The sequence below is a fragment of the Erpetoichthys calabaricus genome, chromosome 11 (assembly GCF_900747795.2).
Source record: "Erpetoichthys calabaricus chromosome 11, fErpCal1.3, whole genome shotgun sequence".
In the NCBI taxonomy this organism is placed as follows: Eukaryota; Metazoa; Chordata; class Cladistia; order Polypteriformes; family Polypteridae; genus Erpetoichthys; species Erpetoichthys calabaricus.
In genome coordinates this window covers 42,613,096-42,627,244 of record NC_041404.2, presented here as the reverse complement: position 1 = coordinate 42,627,244, position 14,149 = coordinate 42,613,096, and the positions used below count along the sequence as shown (strand labels likewise).

The following is a 14,149-nucleotide window of genomic DNA, read 5'->3' as shown; positions in this document are numbered from 1 at the left end:
GGTTAAACTGAACTCTAGGGATGAAAGATGCTTAGTGGTCCTGGGAACCTACATGTTGCAGCACTGCCCAAAACATACCTGGAAAAAACTTACAACCATATATAACCTGTGGCATAACACAGAAATGATCTCCTCATATACCCATGATAGAACAAAAGCTGCCCAAAAAAGTATCTGAACTGCTCCCCCTGATTGTGAAATTAGAAAATTGAATTCTCATTTTCATTACCAAAGTATAGGATTTCAAGAGAATAGCCGTCAGTAATAAGTTGCCTTGTATGTTAATTTCAACAAAATAATGCTAAAGGTAAACATTCATCAGAAAAAATTATCTCAGCACCATTTTGTGTGCATATTTTTACATGGACCTCCATTTTGGAGCTTTAGATGCTCTACATTGCTAGGTGAGGTCATGCCAGTTATGATATATTAGATGACTGCATACAATAAACTGCATGCAAACTTAATGAGAATAAGGTAAAGATTTTACAAGAGACTTGGATTCGGGCATAGGTTTATATTCTAGTTCTGATTGAGATTCATTTGTTGACTTTAAGGTTTAGTGTAGCCCTTGTACCTTCATCATAATCTAATGTTTTGCATACAAAATTTTACTAACAACTTTAACTAATCTGCTACTGCACCCTAAAGATAAGATTTCTACTATCACTTGGACTCTAAATTAAGAAATTGCCTGAAAGAACTTACATATCAATCCTTTTCAAACACAACCAAGGTGAGAGGTGAAATTCTTTGATAATTACAATATACGCTCCCTTCCCACTGTTTTGATAAAAAGAAGCCATCACCAAGATTTCAAAACACAGAGGCACTGTTACAGCCCGTTAGATAACTTTGAGAAGAGGCATTATCAATAACACCCCAAACATATTAAACATGCTTAGCCAACAGGGGTGTGTATTTGTTCCACTCTAGTTAGTAAGAGGTAAGTAATACTGCAAGACACCCTTCGATCGATCGATCGATAATCTGACATTACTAAAGATAGGAGAGCAGTCACAGTGAGGCACTATAAATTCAAAGAATGAAGGAGTCCAAATAGAGTTTCATAAAACAATTCTGCTAAACAAGTCGTTGGGTGAAAATATTTCATGCTAGCGTGCCACAGAGAGGATGTGCTCTATCCTTTATAGTAGTCATCAGTTTTTTCTTCATTCTCTGCTCCACTATGATTTCCAGCAGGCCGACAGTGTGTCCCATAACTGAGCCTGCCTTCTTAATCAGTTCATTGATTGGGTGGACAATGGCTTGAAGTGATGTTACCATTCCAGTAGTTCCAGTACACTATAGTGTAGAAAAATACACTGGCTGTTAGTTTTGGAATGTGTAATGGATGTCACAGTCCACCTTAAAGAAACGCAGTCTCCTAAGAGGAAAAAAAAACAAAAAAAAACTGCCTGCTCTGCCCTTATACAATTCTTCTGAGTTACTAGGTCAGCCCAGCCTGTCACTGATGTCAACCACCAAAATTTCTAGAAGAATACCACCTCTACATCCCCTCTTCAAAACACCAAGGAGTCTCTATGCCTGGTTACTATTTGGGGGGTGAATGTCAATAACCAATTCCTTGTTTTTGCCGATGTTAAGTTACAAACAATTCAGTTTGCACCAAGAAACAAAATTCTAAATAGATTCCAATCCTCCATTTCAGCCCCCCACCTTTCAATTCACTACATAAGTGTAGAACCATTAAAGAATTTCTAAAAGTAACATGACCTGGTGTTATATTTATAGTACAAGATATACAGGGTGAAGAGTAAAGGTGATAGAACTGCCCCTTGTGGTTGTCTAGACCTTGAGACTTAGAAAATGTGGTCTGCCTGACAGACAGTCCATTATCCTGGACACAATAGGCCCATCCACCTACATATTCCTGAGTATACCCCTTAACAGGAATGGCAAGATGGTACTGAAAGTACTGAAGAAATCATAAAATAAAAATCATAATCCTAATAGTGCTGCCAGCTTTGTCTAGGTGTCATGTGGAGCAGATAATTGCATCTTCCACTCCGAACTCTAGTACTTCCAAGTGGTCTTTTACAAGAGGACTCAAGAGTCCATGACCAGACATATTTAAGGATTCTTTAGAAATGGACGTTCTTACATCATGCCAAGTTCTGTAATTTGTGTGTAAAAGGGTACATGAGCCACATTTTGTATTGCCACACACCTGCCGTAATGCTGAATATTAAGCACACAAGTACAAAAAGTGGTGTGTTTGTTGTCTTTAAGAGGCAAATGAAGGATAAACGACGGGAGAATTCAAAGTATGAAGAACAAATACAAAATAAACCCTGATGCTCCTCTTATCCTTCCTGAAGGAACAGAACAGTTGTGACAGAAACAGGCCATTTGACCCAACAAGCTTGTCTAGCCTATTCACCTAGATTGTCCAAAATAACATCATGTCAAGAAGACGTTTTGTTTCTTCTGTCAGAGGGTTCGACTTGCCTGCCCAGTTTTGAAGTAATCCTCACATTATCATAACCCTTTAGTTTTGAATTTTGGTAATGTCCTTAGCACTACTGGTAGCATTAAGGTAGTACCTACAGCGATTTACAGTGCACAGGTAGTCCCGGTCCTCCAGGATGGCAAATCCTTACATGCCATTAGAAGAAGGTCTCAAGAGCATGGAGGAGATACCAGGAGACAGGCTGTTACATGAAGAGATCAGGACAGGGCCACAGAAGATCATCATCCCAGCAGCAGAACTGGCATTTGCTCCTTTGTGCAAAAATGAACAGGCGGAGCCCTACAAAATTACCTCTAGCTGGCTACTGGTATGCACGTTTCTGAGAAAACTGTCAGAAAACAGACTCCATGGGGGCGGCGTGAACACTTGATGTCCTCTAGTGGGACCTGTGCTCACAGCCCATCACCATGCAGCTTGATTGGCATTCGTCACAGAATACCACAATTGGCACCCCATTCTCTTCACAGATAGGACCAGGTTCACACGGAGACAAGAAAGAGTCAGTCTTGAGATGCCGTGGTGAATATTATGTAGCCTGTAACATTATCTAGCTGTGGTATAGTGGGTCCACGGCTTCACATTTTACTGGCCCATTTTTAAAAATTAAAATTAAAAAAAATAACTGGCCAGCTTATGGGTGTGTGCGCTCGTGTAGCTTCGAGAGGTTTTTGAGGTAATTGGGGTGAGACGCACCTGCACGTAACGGTGCGGTCTGCCTCAATTGCTTCATCAGCCTTCTGCATTGTGTGATTGAGGTGCTGCACCCACAGATGTATATAAAGAGGGAGCCAGCATGAGAAAAGGTGGAAAAAAATGAGAAAGAAGCAGAACCATGAGAACAGCATTGGGAGGAGAAGCCAGATGAACCAGCCAGCCAGGGTGTGAAAGGCAGCGTGGTGGATGTCTCCGCAACGGAGTGAAGGATTGTCACTCCGTAGGCGGATTGTCTCCACTGAATTATTGTTGTGGAGCATGGGTGATCATGGTGGAGTCCTACCCCAGGGATCTGAGGTACACCAGGGCTGAGAGATGGAAGATGGGAGGACAACCAAACCCGAACAGTCTGGCCAACGCTTCTAGTGGCAGCCAAGACAGAAGTCGGGTTGGTGAAGGCCGTAGCTTCTGAAGTGTCTGTCAGCTAAGCAAGCAATGGGTGAGCAGGGGAGATGAACAGGGAGTTGCACTGGGCTCATCTATGAGTGGAAAGAACATTGACCCAATGACTTTTGGTTTCATTCTCATTTTAAGTCTTGCTTTTAATCTCCTGGATTTTCACTGTTTAAATGGATTATTTTTTTTTTTTTTTTTTATGGATTATTACACTTTTGAATGACTGTATTAATAAAAGCTCCTAGGCATTTCTGCACCTAGGTTTGTGTGTTGTGTCCTCATCTACTGGCTCATCCCTCAGAGGCACGTTATCAGCAGTAACAGGTTAAGAGGCTCCCAGGATGCAACCGGTAGTGTGGGGCTGACCCACCGTCACACCGGTTTGGTGGTGGGTCAGTGATGGTCTAGGGGGGCATATCCTTGGAGGGACACAGACATCCACATGTTAGGAAATGGTACCCTGACTGCTGTTAGGTACCAGGATGAAATCCTCACAGCCATTGTCAGACCTTATGCTGGTGCAGTGGACCCTTGGATCCTCCTGGCGCATGACAATGTTAGACCTCATATGGCCAGAGTGTGTAGGCAGTTCCTGGATGACCTCTTTTGACCCTAGTGCCCCATTGATTTGTCAGCTGAGCCTTTGCGACACTTATCCCAACTGCAGATTCAATAAACCTCTGGCCACAAAATGGCTTTTAACCTCATACCATTCACTTTCAGCCAAACCTTGGTCTCACTTTTCTGGTGACGTTTAGCTCAACATTTGCTCTACAGGGACCTGCTTAAAACTCCTGCTAGCAGTTAGTTGTGCCCCTGTACCCTTAAGCACTTAGGTTCCTAATCTCTAGGCAGCTTCAATGCTGCATGCTCTGTGTGAGGGAATGTTCCTATATGCATTTTTTTTTAACCATATCGGCCAGAATGTGTTGTCACATCTGCTATTACCCCCACAGCCTCACTCACTGTCTTTATAGGAGGGACACGCATACCTATTAACAGCTGAGCTGTTTGCATCCGGTGATCAAGGGAGAACATTGCATGCTTCAGCCTAAGCTATGTTACACATTTTTTCTGCCCCTACCTAATGCTCTTTTCCTACCATGCAGCACACATGCAGTGTTTACCTTAAACTTCCACAATTATACAAGTAGGATCTATCCTGCTCCCAGTATGTCTGTGTTTCTGTCTGATGGTGTATTCTTGGGGATCTAGCCCAGCACTATATTGTACTGGTTAAGCCCTTGATTCTGGCACTATATTGCCAGCTGGACACACCCTTATATAAAGGGGAGGCAACAGAAAATAAACAGGTAAAAGTAAAACAAGAATTTTTTTTTGTCTGTCTGCATTTAACCTCGAAAAACATAGGCTTTTGGAACTGGGAGGCTTTCTTTAGAACAAATTGTGCAATATATTTCATGGAACAAATATTGCATGCATGATTTGAATATTTTAGAAAATGTCTAAAGTCAGGTTGAACAAAAATAAGGGATTAAAGCAAGGGACTAAAGAAATGCAAGGTATTATTATTTTTAAAAAAGTGAATCAAAACAAACCTACAGACATGGAGGCTTCAAAACAAGTATGAATGTGTGTCACTGGTTCTTTTTATTATAAGGTTAAGACTAGTACATAAATCTTGAATCTCCCCGTAGTGGCATTGCCTATAATTACAAGGTGCTTCTGTGTTATTTTCTTTTAACTTGCTAAAAAAAAAAAAAAGAAATATGTCCCCCCGCCCCCCCCCCTTTTTTTTTTTTACAGTAAATACAGATTATCACATCGGTGATGCTGTTGTCTTCAACAGTTGTTCTCCCTTCCTTTGTTTCAGTCAAAGCGCCACACCTTGGGGAGAAAAAAATATATATTTCCGTATACAGCTTGCGAACTAGCATAATAGCGTGGTTCGTTTATATATGCGCTATATTTATGAATTTTATATAATTCACTAAACCTTTAAGCTTTTTTTACAATAAAATGCAGTACGAATCGTGCGCTTTGGCTTCTAATAATGTGGGATGGTTAATGTTGTTTATTGTAGCATCTGTGGAGAGAGAGAGAGAGAGAGAGAGATAGAGGAAGAGCGCGCATGCGACACAAAGATCATCTTGAAGGTTTAATTCATACGTCGTATATATTTAGAAATGTAAAAAGTGAACGGTATTATCAGCCGTGCATTTGCATGATTCGTGTGCGCGAATCCATTTTTCTTCAATAATATAATTCCTTTATTCATATCGCTGAAAGAAAGGGCGGGTGCGGAGGTGGTTTCTTTGTAAAGATGTTTGTGTCCCTGCTGTTATTCTTATCGCCCTCCTATCTCCTCACTTCTCTGGCTTTCTTCCATGCGGTCGCTGTTTTTTCTTATGTGGTGCTGAAATGCATCCTCTCGTAATATTTCTCTTCCCCCGCGCGGAGGCGCGCATACACACTCATACTCGTGCGCGCGCGCACACACACACACACACACACGCACGCACGCACGCAGGCTCACACATTGACACGGATTCACACACACTCGCGCACCACCAGGGAAAATAGTGGAAAGTCCGATTGAGAGAACGACAGGCAGCATCAGTGGCTGTAAACACACCCGAGAGTGAAGGAGCCATGGATTTTTCATTGCATCGCCGAGCTAGCGCTGCGTCGAAGAGGACGAGGATCCGTTATTTCCAATAGCCTGGTATTGTACGCTATAGTTTTAATGCTGGCGAAAAAGGGAGGCTATTACAAACTGAAAAGACGGACCGCCGGCTCGCCTCCGCCCGTGCTCCCCTTAGACTGCAATGGCTTTTGCGCAGAAATGCATCCACCGCCGCCGAGAGAGGTGGGCAGCGCTTTCTTTGCTGTGCTCGTGTCTTTGGGGGCTGACGGCGGGGCACATTCGCTATTCTATTCCAGAAGAGCAGCAGCACGGCACGTTTGTCGGGAATGTTGTGAAAGACCTGAGTTTAGATATGCAGAGAATGGCAGCGCGGAGAATGAAGCTGTCCACGGCTGGCCGGAAGCAGTATTTGGATCTTAACCCTGACAGTGGCAGCTTGTTCGTAAATGAAAGGATAGATCGAGAATCGCTGTGCGAGCTCCGCGCCTCCTGCTTTTTAAACATGGAGGTGATTATGGAAAACCCTTTGGAGGCGTTCAATGTCGAGGTGGAGATTTTGGATGTAAATGACAACGCACCCGTTTTTCCCAGGAATGAATATCACCTGGAAATAACGGAATCTGCTTTGCCAGGAGCGCGTTTTCCCGTCGAGGGGGCTCAAGATCTGGATGTGGGAACCAATGGCATTCGCACGTACATGCTCAGCCCGAACGAGCATTTTGTCCTGGATTCCAGCGGACCTGCAGTGAACAGCAAGCTTATCGAATTGGTGCTTAAAAAATCCCTAGATCGGGAGCTGAATTCCCTGCATCAGCTGCTTCTAACGGCGGTCGACGGAGGCATCCCGACAAAGACTGGCACAGCCAAAATTACCGTACTGGTGTTAGATTCAAATGACAACGCCCCCGTATTTGACAAGCAGGTGTACAAAGTTCAGCTAGTAGAAGATGCGCCTCCAGGGACCCTGGTAATTAAACTAAACGCCACAGATCTAGATGAAGGTCCCAATGGAGAAGTCATGTATTCATTTAGCGGCTACACCCCAGACAACGTTAGGCAGCTGTTTGGAATGAACCCTAGCACTGGAGAAATTAGAGTCAGAAGCCCTCTGGATTATGAACAAGCAAGTTCATATGAGATATACGTGCAGGCCATGGACAAGGGGGCATCTGCTGTGGCAGTGCATTGTAAAGTAGTCGTAGAAATTATTGATGTGAATGACCACATCCCTGAAATTATCGTGTCATCCCTTACCAGTCCAGTGCGGGAAGATGCCCGTCCTGATACCATAGTAGCATTGATCAGTGTGGAGGACAAAGATTCTGGTGTAAACAAGCAGGTTAGCCTTAACATTCCTTCAGATCTTCCCTTCAGCATTAAGTCTTCCAAGAACTATTACAAGTTAGTCACAGACAGACTACTGGACCGTGAGAAGGTTGCAGCCTATAACATTACCTTCACGGCCACTGACTCTGGGTCCCCTCCTCTCTCCTCTCAAAAGACTGTCCATGTGGAAGTTTCGGATGTAAATGACAACTCACCCCAATTTGAGAAAAACTCTTATGCTGTGTACATCAATGAGAACAATGCTCCAGGGGCTTCTTTACATTCAGTGAAGGCCATTGATCCCGATATCAATGAGAATGCATTTGTATCATATTCAATTGTGAATCACAATGTTAATGAAATGCCAGTCACCTCCTATGTGTCTATCAATTCAGAGACGGGTGTCGTTTACGCCTTGCGCTCCTTTGACTATGAAACACTAAGGGAATTTAATTTTGAAGTGAAAGCACAGGATGCGGGCATTCCGCCCCTCACTAGCATGGCTGTTGTTAACATATATGTGGTTGATCAGAATGATAATCCGCCTTATTTCCTGCACCCTCCTGCTGCAAATTTTTCGACATCAACTGAAACGGTTCCTAAAACAGCTGATGTTGGTTACCTTGTAACTAAAGTCCTTGCCATCGATGCTGATGCAGGAAAAAATGCTTGGCTATTTTACAGCTTGTTGCAAGCCACAGATGCAAGCTTGTTCAAGTTAAATCAGCATACTGGGGAGATAAGAACTACTCGCAAAATTGGAGAAGAGAACTCCACATCTTTTAGTATAATTATACTTGTTAAGGACAATGGGAGCCCATCTTTGTCAGCCACAGCTACAGTAAATGTGGCTGTGGTGGACAGGTCTGCAAAGGTGGTACCGGAGAGCAAAGGAACTATCAATAATATAAAGGACAGTATTATCAGTAAGTTTAATATTCAGTCTGACATGACTCTGTATTTAATTATTGCCTTAAGTGCAGTCTCCTTTGTGTTCCTGCTGACTATTATTATTTTGGCTGCCATCAGGTGTCACAAATGCAGTGGGACTTGCTGTTCGAGTCCTTGCTGTGCGGATGAGAGACATGCAGCAGAAATGTACAAGCAGGCCAATAATAATATAGCACAACGTGATTTGAAGGTACAGCCTCACTTTATTGAGGTGCGGGGTAATGGGTCACTTTCTAAGACATACTGTTATAAGGCATGCCTAACAGCAGGCTCGGGGAGTGACATGTTCATGTTTTACAATACTGGCTGTCCACCTGGAGCAGGGCCGAGTGCTTCAACATCTGAGAGATGCCTGACAGTGCAAAGCAGGCAGAGCCAGCAGAGCCAGAACTCTACAATAAATCGGAAAAGCCTACCTTGTGAGGTGAGAATGTTAAAAGCAAAAAATGTACTATGCCTGCTAGGCAGTCTGGTATCCTACTTTTTCTTACCTGGGGGTATCTAGCATGACATACTGTCAAGGATGTTTTATGTCATTTGCTAAAAGTAGGCCTTGTGAAAGAAGACGAGGAAGACAGCGCTGCTTAAGATGGCTGGCTTTGTAAATCTGTTTTCCAGACTAGACCACCACCTTCCAAGATTTCACACGCTACATAACTTAAGGCTTCTAAATGGATCAAGTCAAAAGAATTACATTAAGATTTATCTACCTTCAGAGTGCAGCTGGTGTTTTCTCTATTATTTTGAGCTTCTTAAGTTTGGCTTGTTTTTATTTAGTATTCTTTTTAATAAGATGTGGGTGGCCAGTCACTCAATGAATGATCAGCATGTGAGGTTTAAAATATATAGTGCCCTTCAGAAGAACAACAACAACATTTATTTATATAGCACATTTTCATACAAAAAGTGGCTCAAAGTGCTTAGACTTACAAGGCTAACAAGATTACAACAGTGGTAATAGTAAAAAGGTTAATTACATAAACACAGGGGCTAAATAATTACAGCATACATTAGAAAAAATTGAATGAATAAATAAGGGCAGATAAACAGCTGGTCATGGATCTCTTACTGTTTGAATTATGTAAATGTATTGGAAAGGCACAGCAAGAAAATGTCTGTATTGATTATGTTAAATGTGGCAGCTTCACAGACTGGATTTCTCACCATTTCACCCATTTCCATTCACTCTGTGCTTGATGTTGCGACCTCCTGTCCTTGTCTCATTTTATAGAGGTCTTATTTATTTTCTCTAGGTGTACATAATGATACACTAAGAAAGAGGGCAAATTATGCAGTGTGTTTCAAATTCAAAGGAACAGAATTACATGTTAGTTTCTATCAAGAGGTTGGATTTAGTGCTGTACTGGTTTGTCATGAAGTAACATCCATCCATCAGTTAATCTGTTTTTTGCATCTGCCTTTCCCAGTTCAAGTTCTAAGAAAGTACTACTCTGCACAAATAACTATGAATCAGTCCTCTGTGACATTTGTTCTTTGCAAGAAAAGATACAAAATATTAATGTTCTAAAACTAATGTTATTTAATAAAATTTTATAATAAACATGCAAGGCAGCATGGTGATACTGGATTTAACAACACTGCTGAACAGCCAAGGCTGTGGAGTCAGTACATAAAACCTTCAATTCCGACTCCCCAATTTATAGTACCACCGACTCCAACTCCTCTGTTTGAAATTAGACCAACATATTTGTTATGTGAATTCAAAGCACATAGCATCCAAAGTACAAGGTATTTCATCACTGCCAAGTACAGCATCTAACACTTTTGAATGAAAATAATGCAAATGTCTTTTCAAATTTGATGCTCTTGTAGGTGCCTTCTTTTCAGAATCAGTAAAAATACTGATTTTTGCACCAAAAAGTTTTTCACCATTACTGCTACAGATTATCTTTCCCATCTGTTACGATTGTGAAGTGTTTAAAAACTGATGACTTTTGTTAGAACTCTTTTTTTCCATTGTGAATTTGTGCATGGGATTTAAACTATCATAAATATGTAATATTAATGTAAAAAAAAAAAAAAATATCCTGAAAAAAAAAAAATCAAATTAATATATGTGAAATTGACAATTTTAACACATTATGCTACACATTGCATTTAGTCAGATTTGGTACATTTTTACTGACTCCAGCTCCAGTGACCTAATAGGTTCTTCTGATTCGGACTTCATGACTCCGACTCAGAGTTTACAGCACTGCCAACATCCTCAGGGATCTGGGTTTGAATTCTAGTTTAGTTAAAGTTTATGTGGGGTTTGCATGCTCTCCCCAGTATAGTTTTCCCAGATGCTACATGTCCTGCTGCATTACAAGTTCTGTTTTTGTAAGTTTGTTTGGCTTTTCAAAAGGTTCTTGGATAGTCAGTGTGCATATGTATGAGTATACTTCAGGATGCATTGGCAGCCCCTTTGGGATTGTTTCTTAATTTGTACTCCGTGCTTGGTAGAATAGGCAAGCCTATGCTTCAAAATGGAGGGATGTGCTTAAAAGTCATAAAATGCAATCGGGGACTCCTTCCATAAGGAGTAGGGCTTCCAGGTTACCACAAAAAATGGTAAAAATTCAGTCTGAAGCTGGCTTTGACCCCAGCACTTCACTAATATTCATATCTCACCAGTATAGCATTTTGGATGTCAGGGTTTGGCGTCAGTCAGAGGTGACGCTTCCTGTCCCCTCTGCCAGAAGCTTTTATTTATAGTAAGGAGATGAGTAAGAAAATGAAATAATATGAATACAGCTAAACTAAAGGTCATTCAATTTGAACATTTCTTAAAACACATACTGTAGATATGGACATTTTGCTGCTGGTTCAAAAAATTATAAATATCTCTTGCTTTAAAAAAAAAAAAAAAAAAAAGCAGCACTAGTCGGGGTTCTTTATTGCAGTTGCATCAGAATACTAAATTAGGAAAAGGAAGAGTCACAGGAACGCAGCTTCTGTGCAAAAGTCCCAGTTGGTGAAGTCAGGCCAAGTGCAGTTATGAGAAGTCATTCAGAGGTCTTGTCAGTTCAAAGCCCAGAAGCCAACATGTGAGGCCTTGACAATCAGGCCATGAACTGCTACTACTCAGTGTCCTTTCATGTTTATGACCAACTTGCTATAAGTAGAAAAACGATTAAGGGCCGATTAAATGTCTCTATGACATATTAAGTGAGGCGTCCATTCTCGTGAAGTGCCGGCTTGGCAGGATGTGGCGCTTTCAGCATTGCAATCAATTCAAGGACCTAGCTGCAGTATGACATTGTACTCCTCCAGCTATGTTTATATGCCACTGTTTGATGGTAATCAGAAAAAAATAAGGTCTGTATAAAAAAAATATATATATTAATTTAACAGAAATTCGATCATTTTGTCCTTTGTGCTTTCAATTTTTTAATCAATTCTACTGGTATTTCTATTCTTTTTTAAAAAGTGTGCTAACTTTGCGATAAGGATAATATTTTTTGTGCATTTGCATAGAAAGTGTTTATTGTGAAGGTTATATGTTTAGAATGCATGCACAGTATAGGAGACTTGGTTTTGCAATTATCTGTATACTGTATGTGTTTTCTTTCATTATGAGTTTAATGTATCGTCTGTGAGTTAAATGACCTTATATTAATTGCATGTACAGTACATGATATATACTTACATGGAGTGAATGGCTACTTTATGTCCACCTATGAACTTATTGGAAAGACTTTCTTTTGCCTCTGGAAAAGCCTGAATTCTACAGCACATTGTTTTAAAACAGTTCTGGAAGTATTCTTTAAGTTTTGGTCCTTGCTAATTTCACAGGTTTGCAGATTTCCTGCTAAGTTTTTAGCTACACATTCACATCTTAGATTAACTTTCTGATATGGTGGAACAGGAGGTTTATTCATTTGAGCTCTGAGAATTTTATCAGCCATTGAAGTCAACTCAAGATGCTAAAACCAGCCTGAGATTGTGCATGTTTTGTGACGTGGAGTATTATTCTGTTGGAAGTATCAATTCCAAAAAGGGTAGACTGGCAATGAAAAGGGTTTCATGTGATCAGTGCTGTGGTATTAAAATGATGCACTATTAGTAATCATGAGTGCCATGAGAACATTACATTACCACCATTTGCCTTTACTGGTGATAAAAATCAAAATGGATCAATTGATTCATGGTATTTATGCAATCAATGCCAAATTCTGACTCTCATCTCAATAGCAAATCAGAATCAAAATTCACCAGGCCAAAATAATTTATTATACAGTTATTTGTGATCACATGCTTCATGTGGCCTAATGCTTATTTTTTAATCTACGTGCTACTTCCAGCTCCAATACAATGTGGGTTTAAAGCTGCCTTTATGCGCACCACTCTTGTAAGGAGCTGTTAATCCCTCATTATCAAGATGTTTGACCAAAGAACTGTCAGATGCCTCCATGCCTTTTTTGTTTACTGTAATCACTAAAACCTGAACAGAGTGAAAATTCCAAGGCATGGGTTTTCAGAAATGCTGGAAGCACTACACCTGGCACCAACAATCATACATACCACAGTCAAAGTCAGTTAGAGTGCACACCTTGTTCATTCTAATGCTTTATTAAAAAATAACCTACAGTACACAGCATACACTGTGAAAAGGTTAATGTAGGCAAATGACTGGTAATTTCAAAAAGACTGTCAATCTAATACGGTGGACAGTCTGTGTAAAATAGTCTGATTACGTTTTTTTTTTAAGTATATTTATTTATACTTGTAACTAAATGAAATGTAAATAGTAATACCTACATATAAGAGAAACAGCTGCACTCTGATATCCCCTTACGATTAAAAAGGCAAGATTTGTAAGAGCGTAAAAGGAAAATTTTAAAGACAATGAAAACATTGGGTATGATTGAGCGGGTGGAAGAAGGGAAGCACACAGATGAGAAAGAGTAAAGATGATTCAGTAGCCAGTGCACCCAATCTCCAACAGAATATATTCATTGTTTTATTCAGTCCAAAAATATTTTCAACTGAAAGTCACATGTTTGCTGCTTCTGGTACGCCTAGCAGGTGGGAACTGTATGTGTGAATTTTAACAGTATATTTTTAAAGCAGAAAGTGAGGCGTGCACATCTTTCAGAGATCCCTCATAAATATTCAGTTTTGTTCTGTCTTCTGTACTAAATGTTTTAATCTGTTGTTGTCAATTTATCAGCATGCCTTTCAACAAATTAATGTGCCTTAAATTTTTAATTTTGGGTCATCGAAAGAAGTTTAAAAATCATAATCAATATGCATTTCATGACGCAAGCAGCATCCCCTGACATATCATGCATCATACATAGTGCAAGAGAATTATTTGTCTATGCATTTTCTAAAATGCATTTTTAGTTCAGAGATTGGGAGAATTGTTGTTTATCCCTGCAGTATTGAGCAGAAAAAGGTAACCATTCCAGTATAGGGTTCTAGTTTATCAGGGGACCTACTTTCACGCATTCACACTCCTTTACACTAGGCCTACCTAGAATCACTAATTAATCTAACAAACATATTTCCAGTCTTTTTTATACAGTGCCTTTCTCATTGAGCAAAACTCAATAATATTTAACAAAAGAATACAATAGTCTATTTTAGTTTGCATTGTATATATTATGCACTGCTACATAGCACACTATGGAGTAAGTTTTATTCAAATACAC

The 14,149-nt window shown here is 40.3% G+C and overlaps 1 protein-coding gene and 1 long non-coding RNA gene across 48 annotated transcripts in view; one reads left to right on the top strand and one right to left on the bottom strand.

Moving 5' to 3' along the window:
- Positions 1–14,149, bottom strand: part of LOC114660360 (uncharacterized) — an 80,618-nt gene that overhangs the window by 17,990 nt on the left and 48,479 nt on the right. The gene's annotated exons all lie outside the window — the stretch shown is intronic.
- The window catches only part of LOC114660357 (protocadherin alpha-C2-like), a 480,950-nt gene that overhangs the window by 441,701 nt on the left and 25,100 nt on the right, over positions 1–14,149 (top strand). The window contains exon 1 of one of the 47 annotated variants that reach the window (XM_051934054.1): positions 5,688–8,913. The exons of the other annotated variants lie outside the window; for them this stretch is intronic. Within the exon in view, the coding sequence (XP_051790014.1) occupies positions 6,394–8,913 (2,520 nt within the window). The 5' untranslated portion in view covers positions 5,688–6,393. Of the gene's footprint in view, positions 1–5,687; positions 8,914–14,149 lie in introns of those variants that run through there. 47 annotated transcript variants of the gene reach the window in all.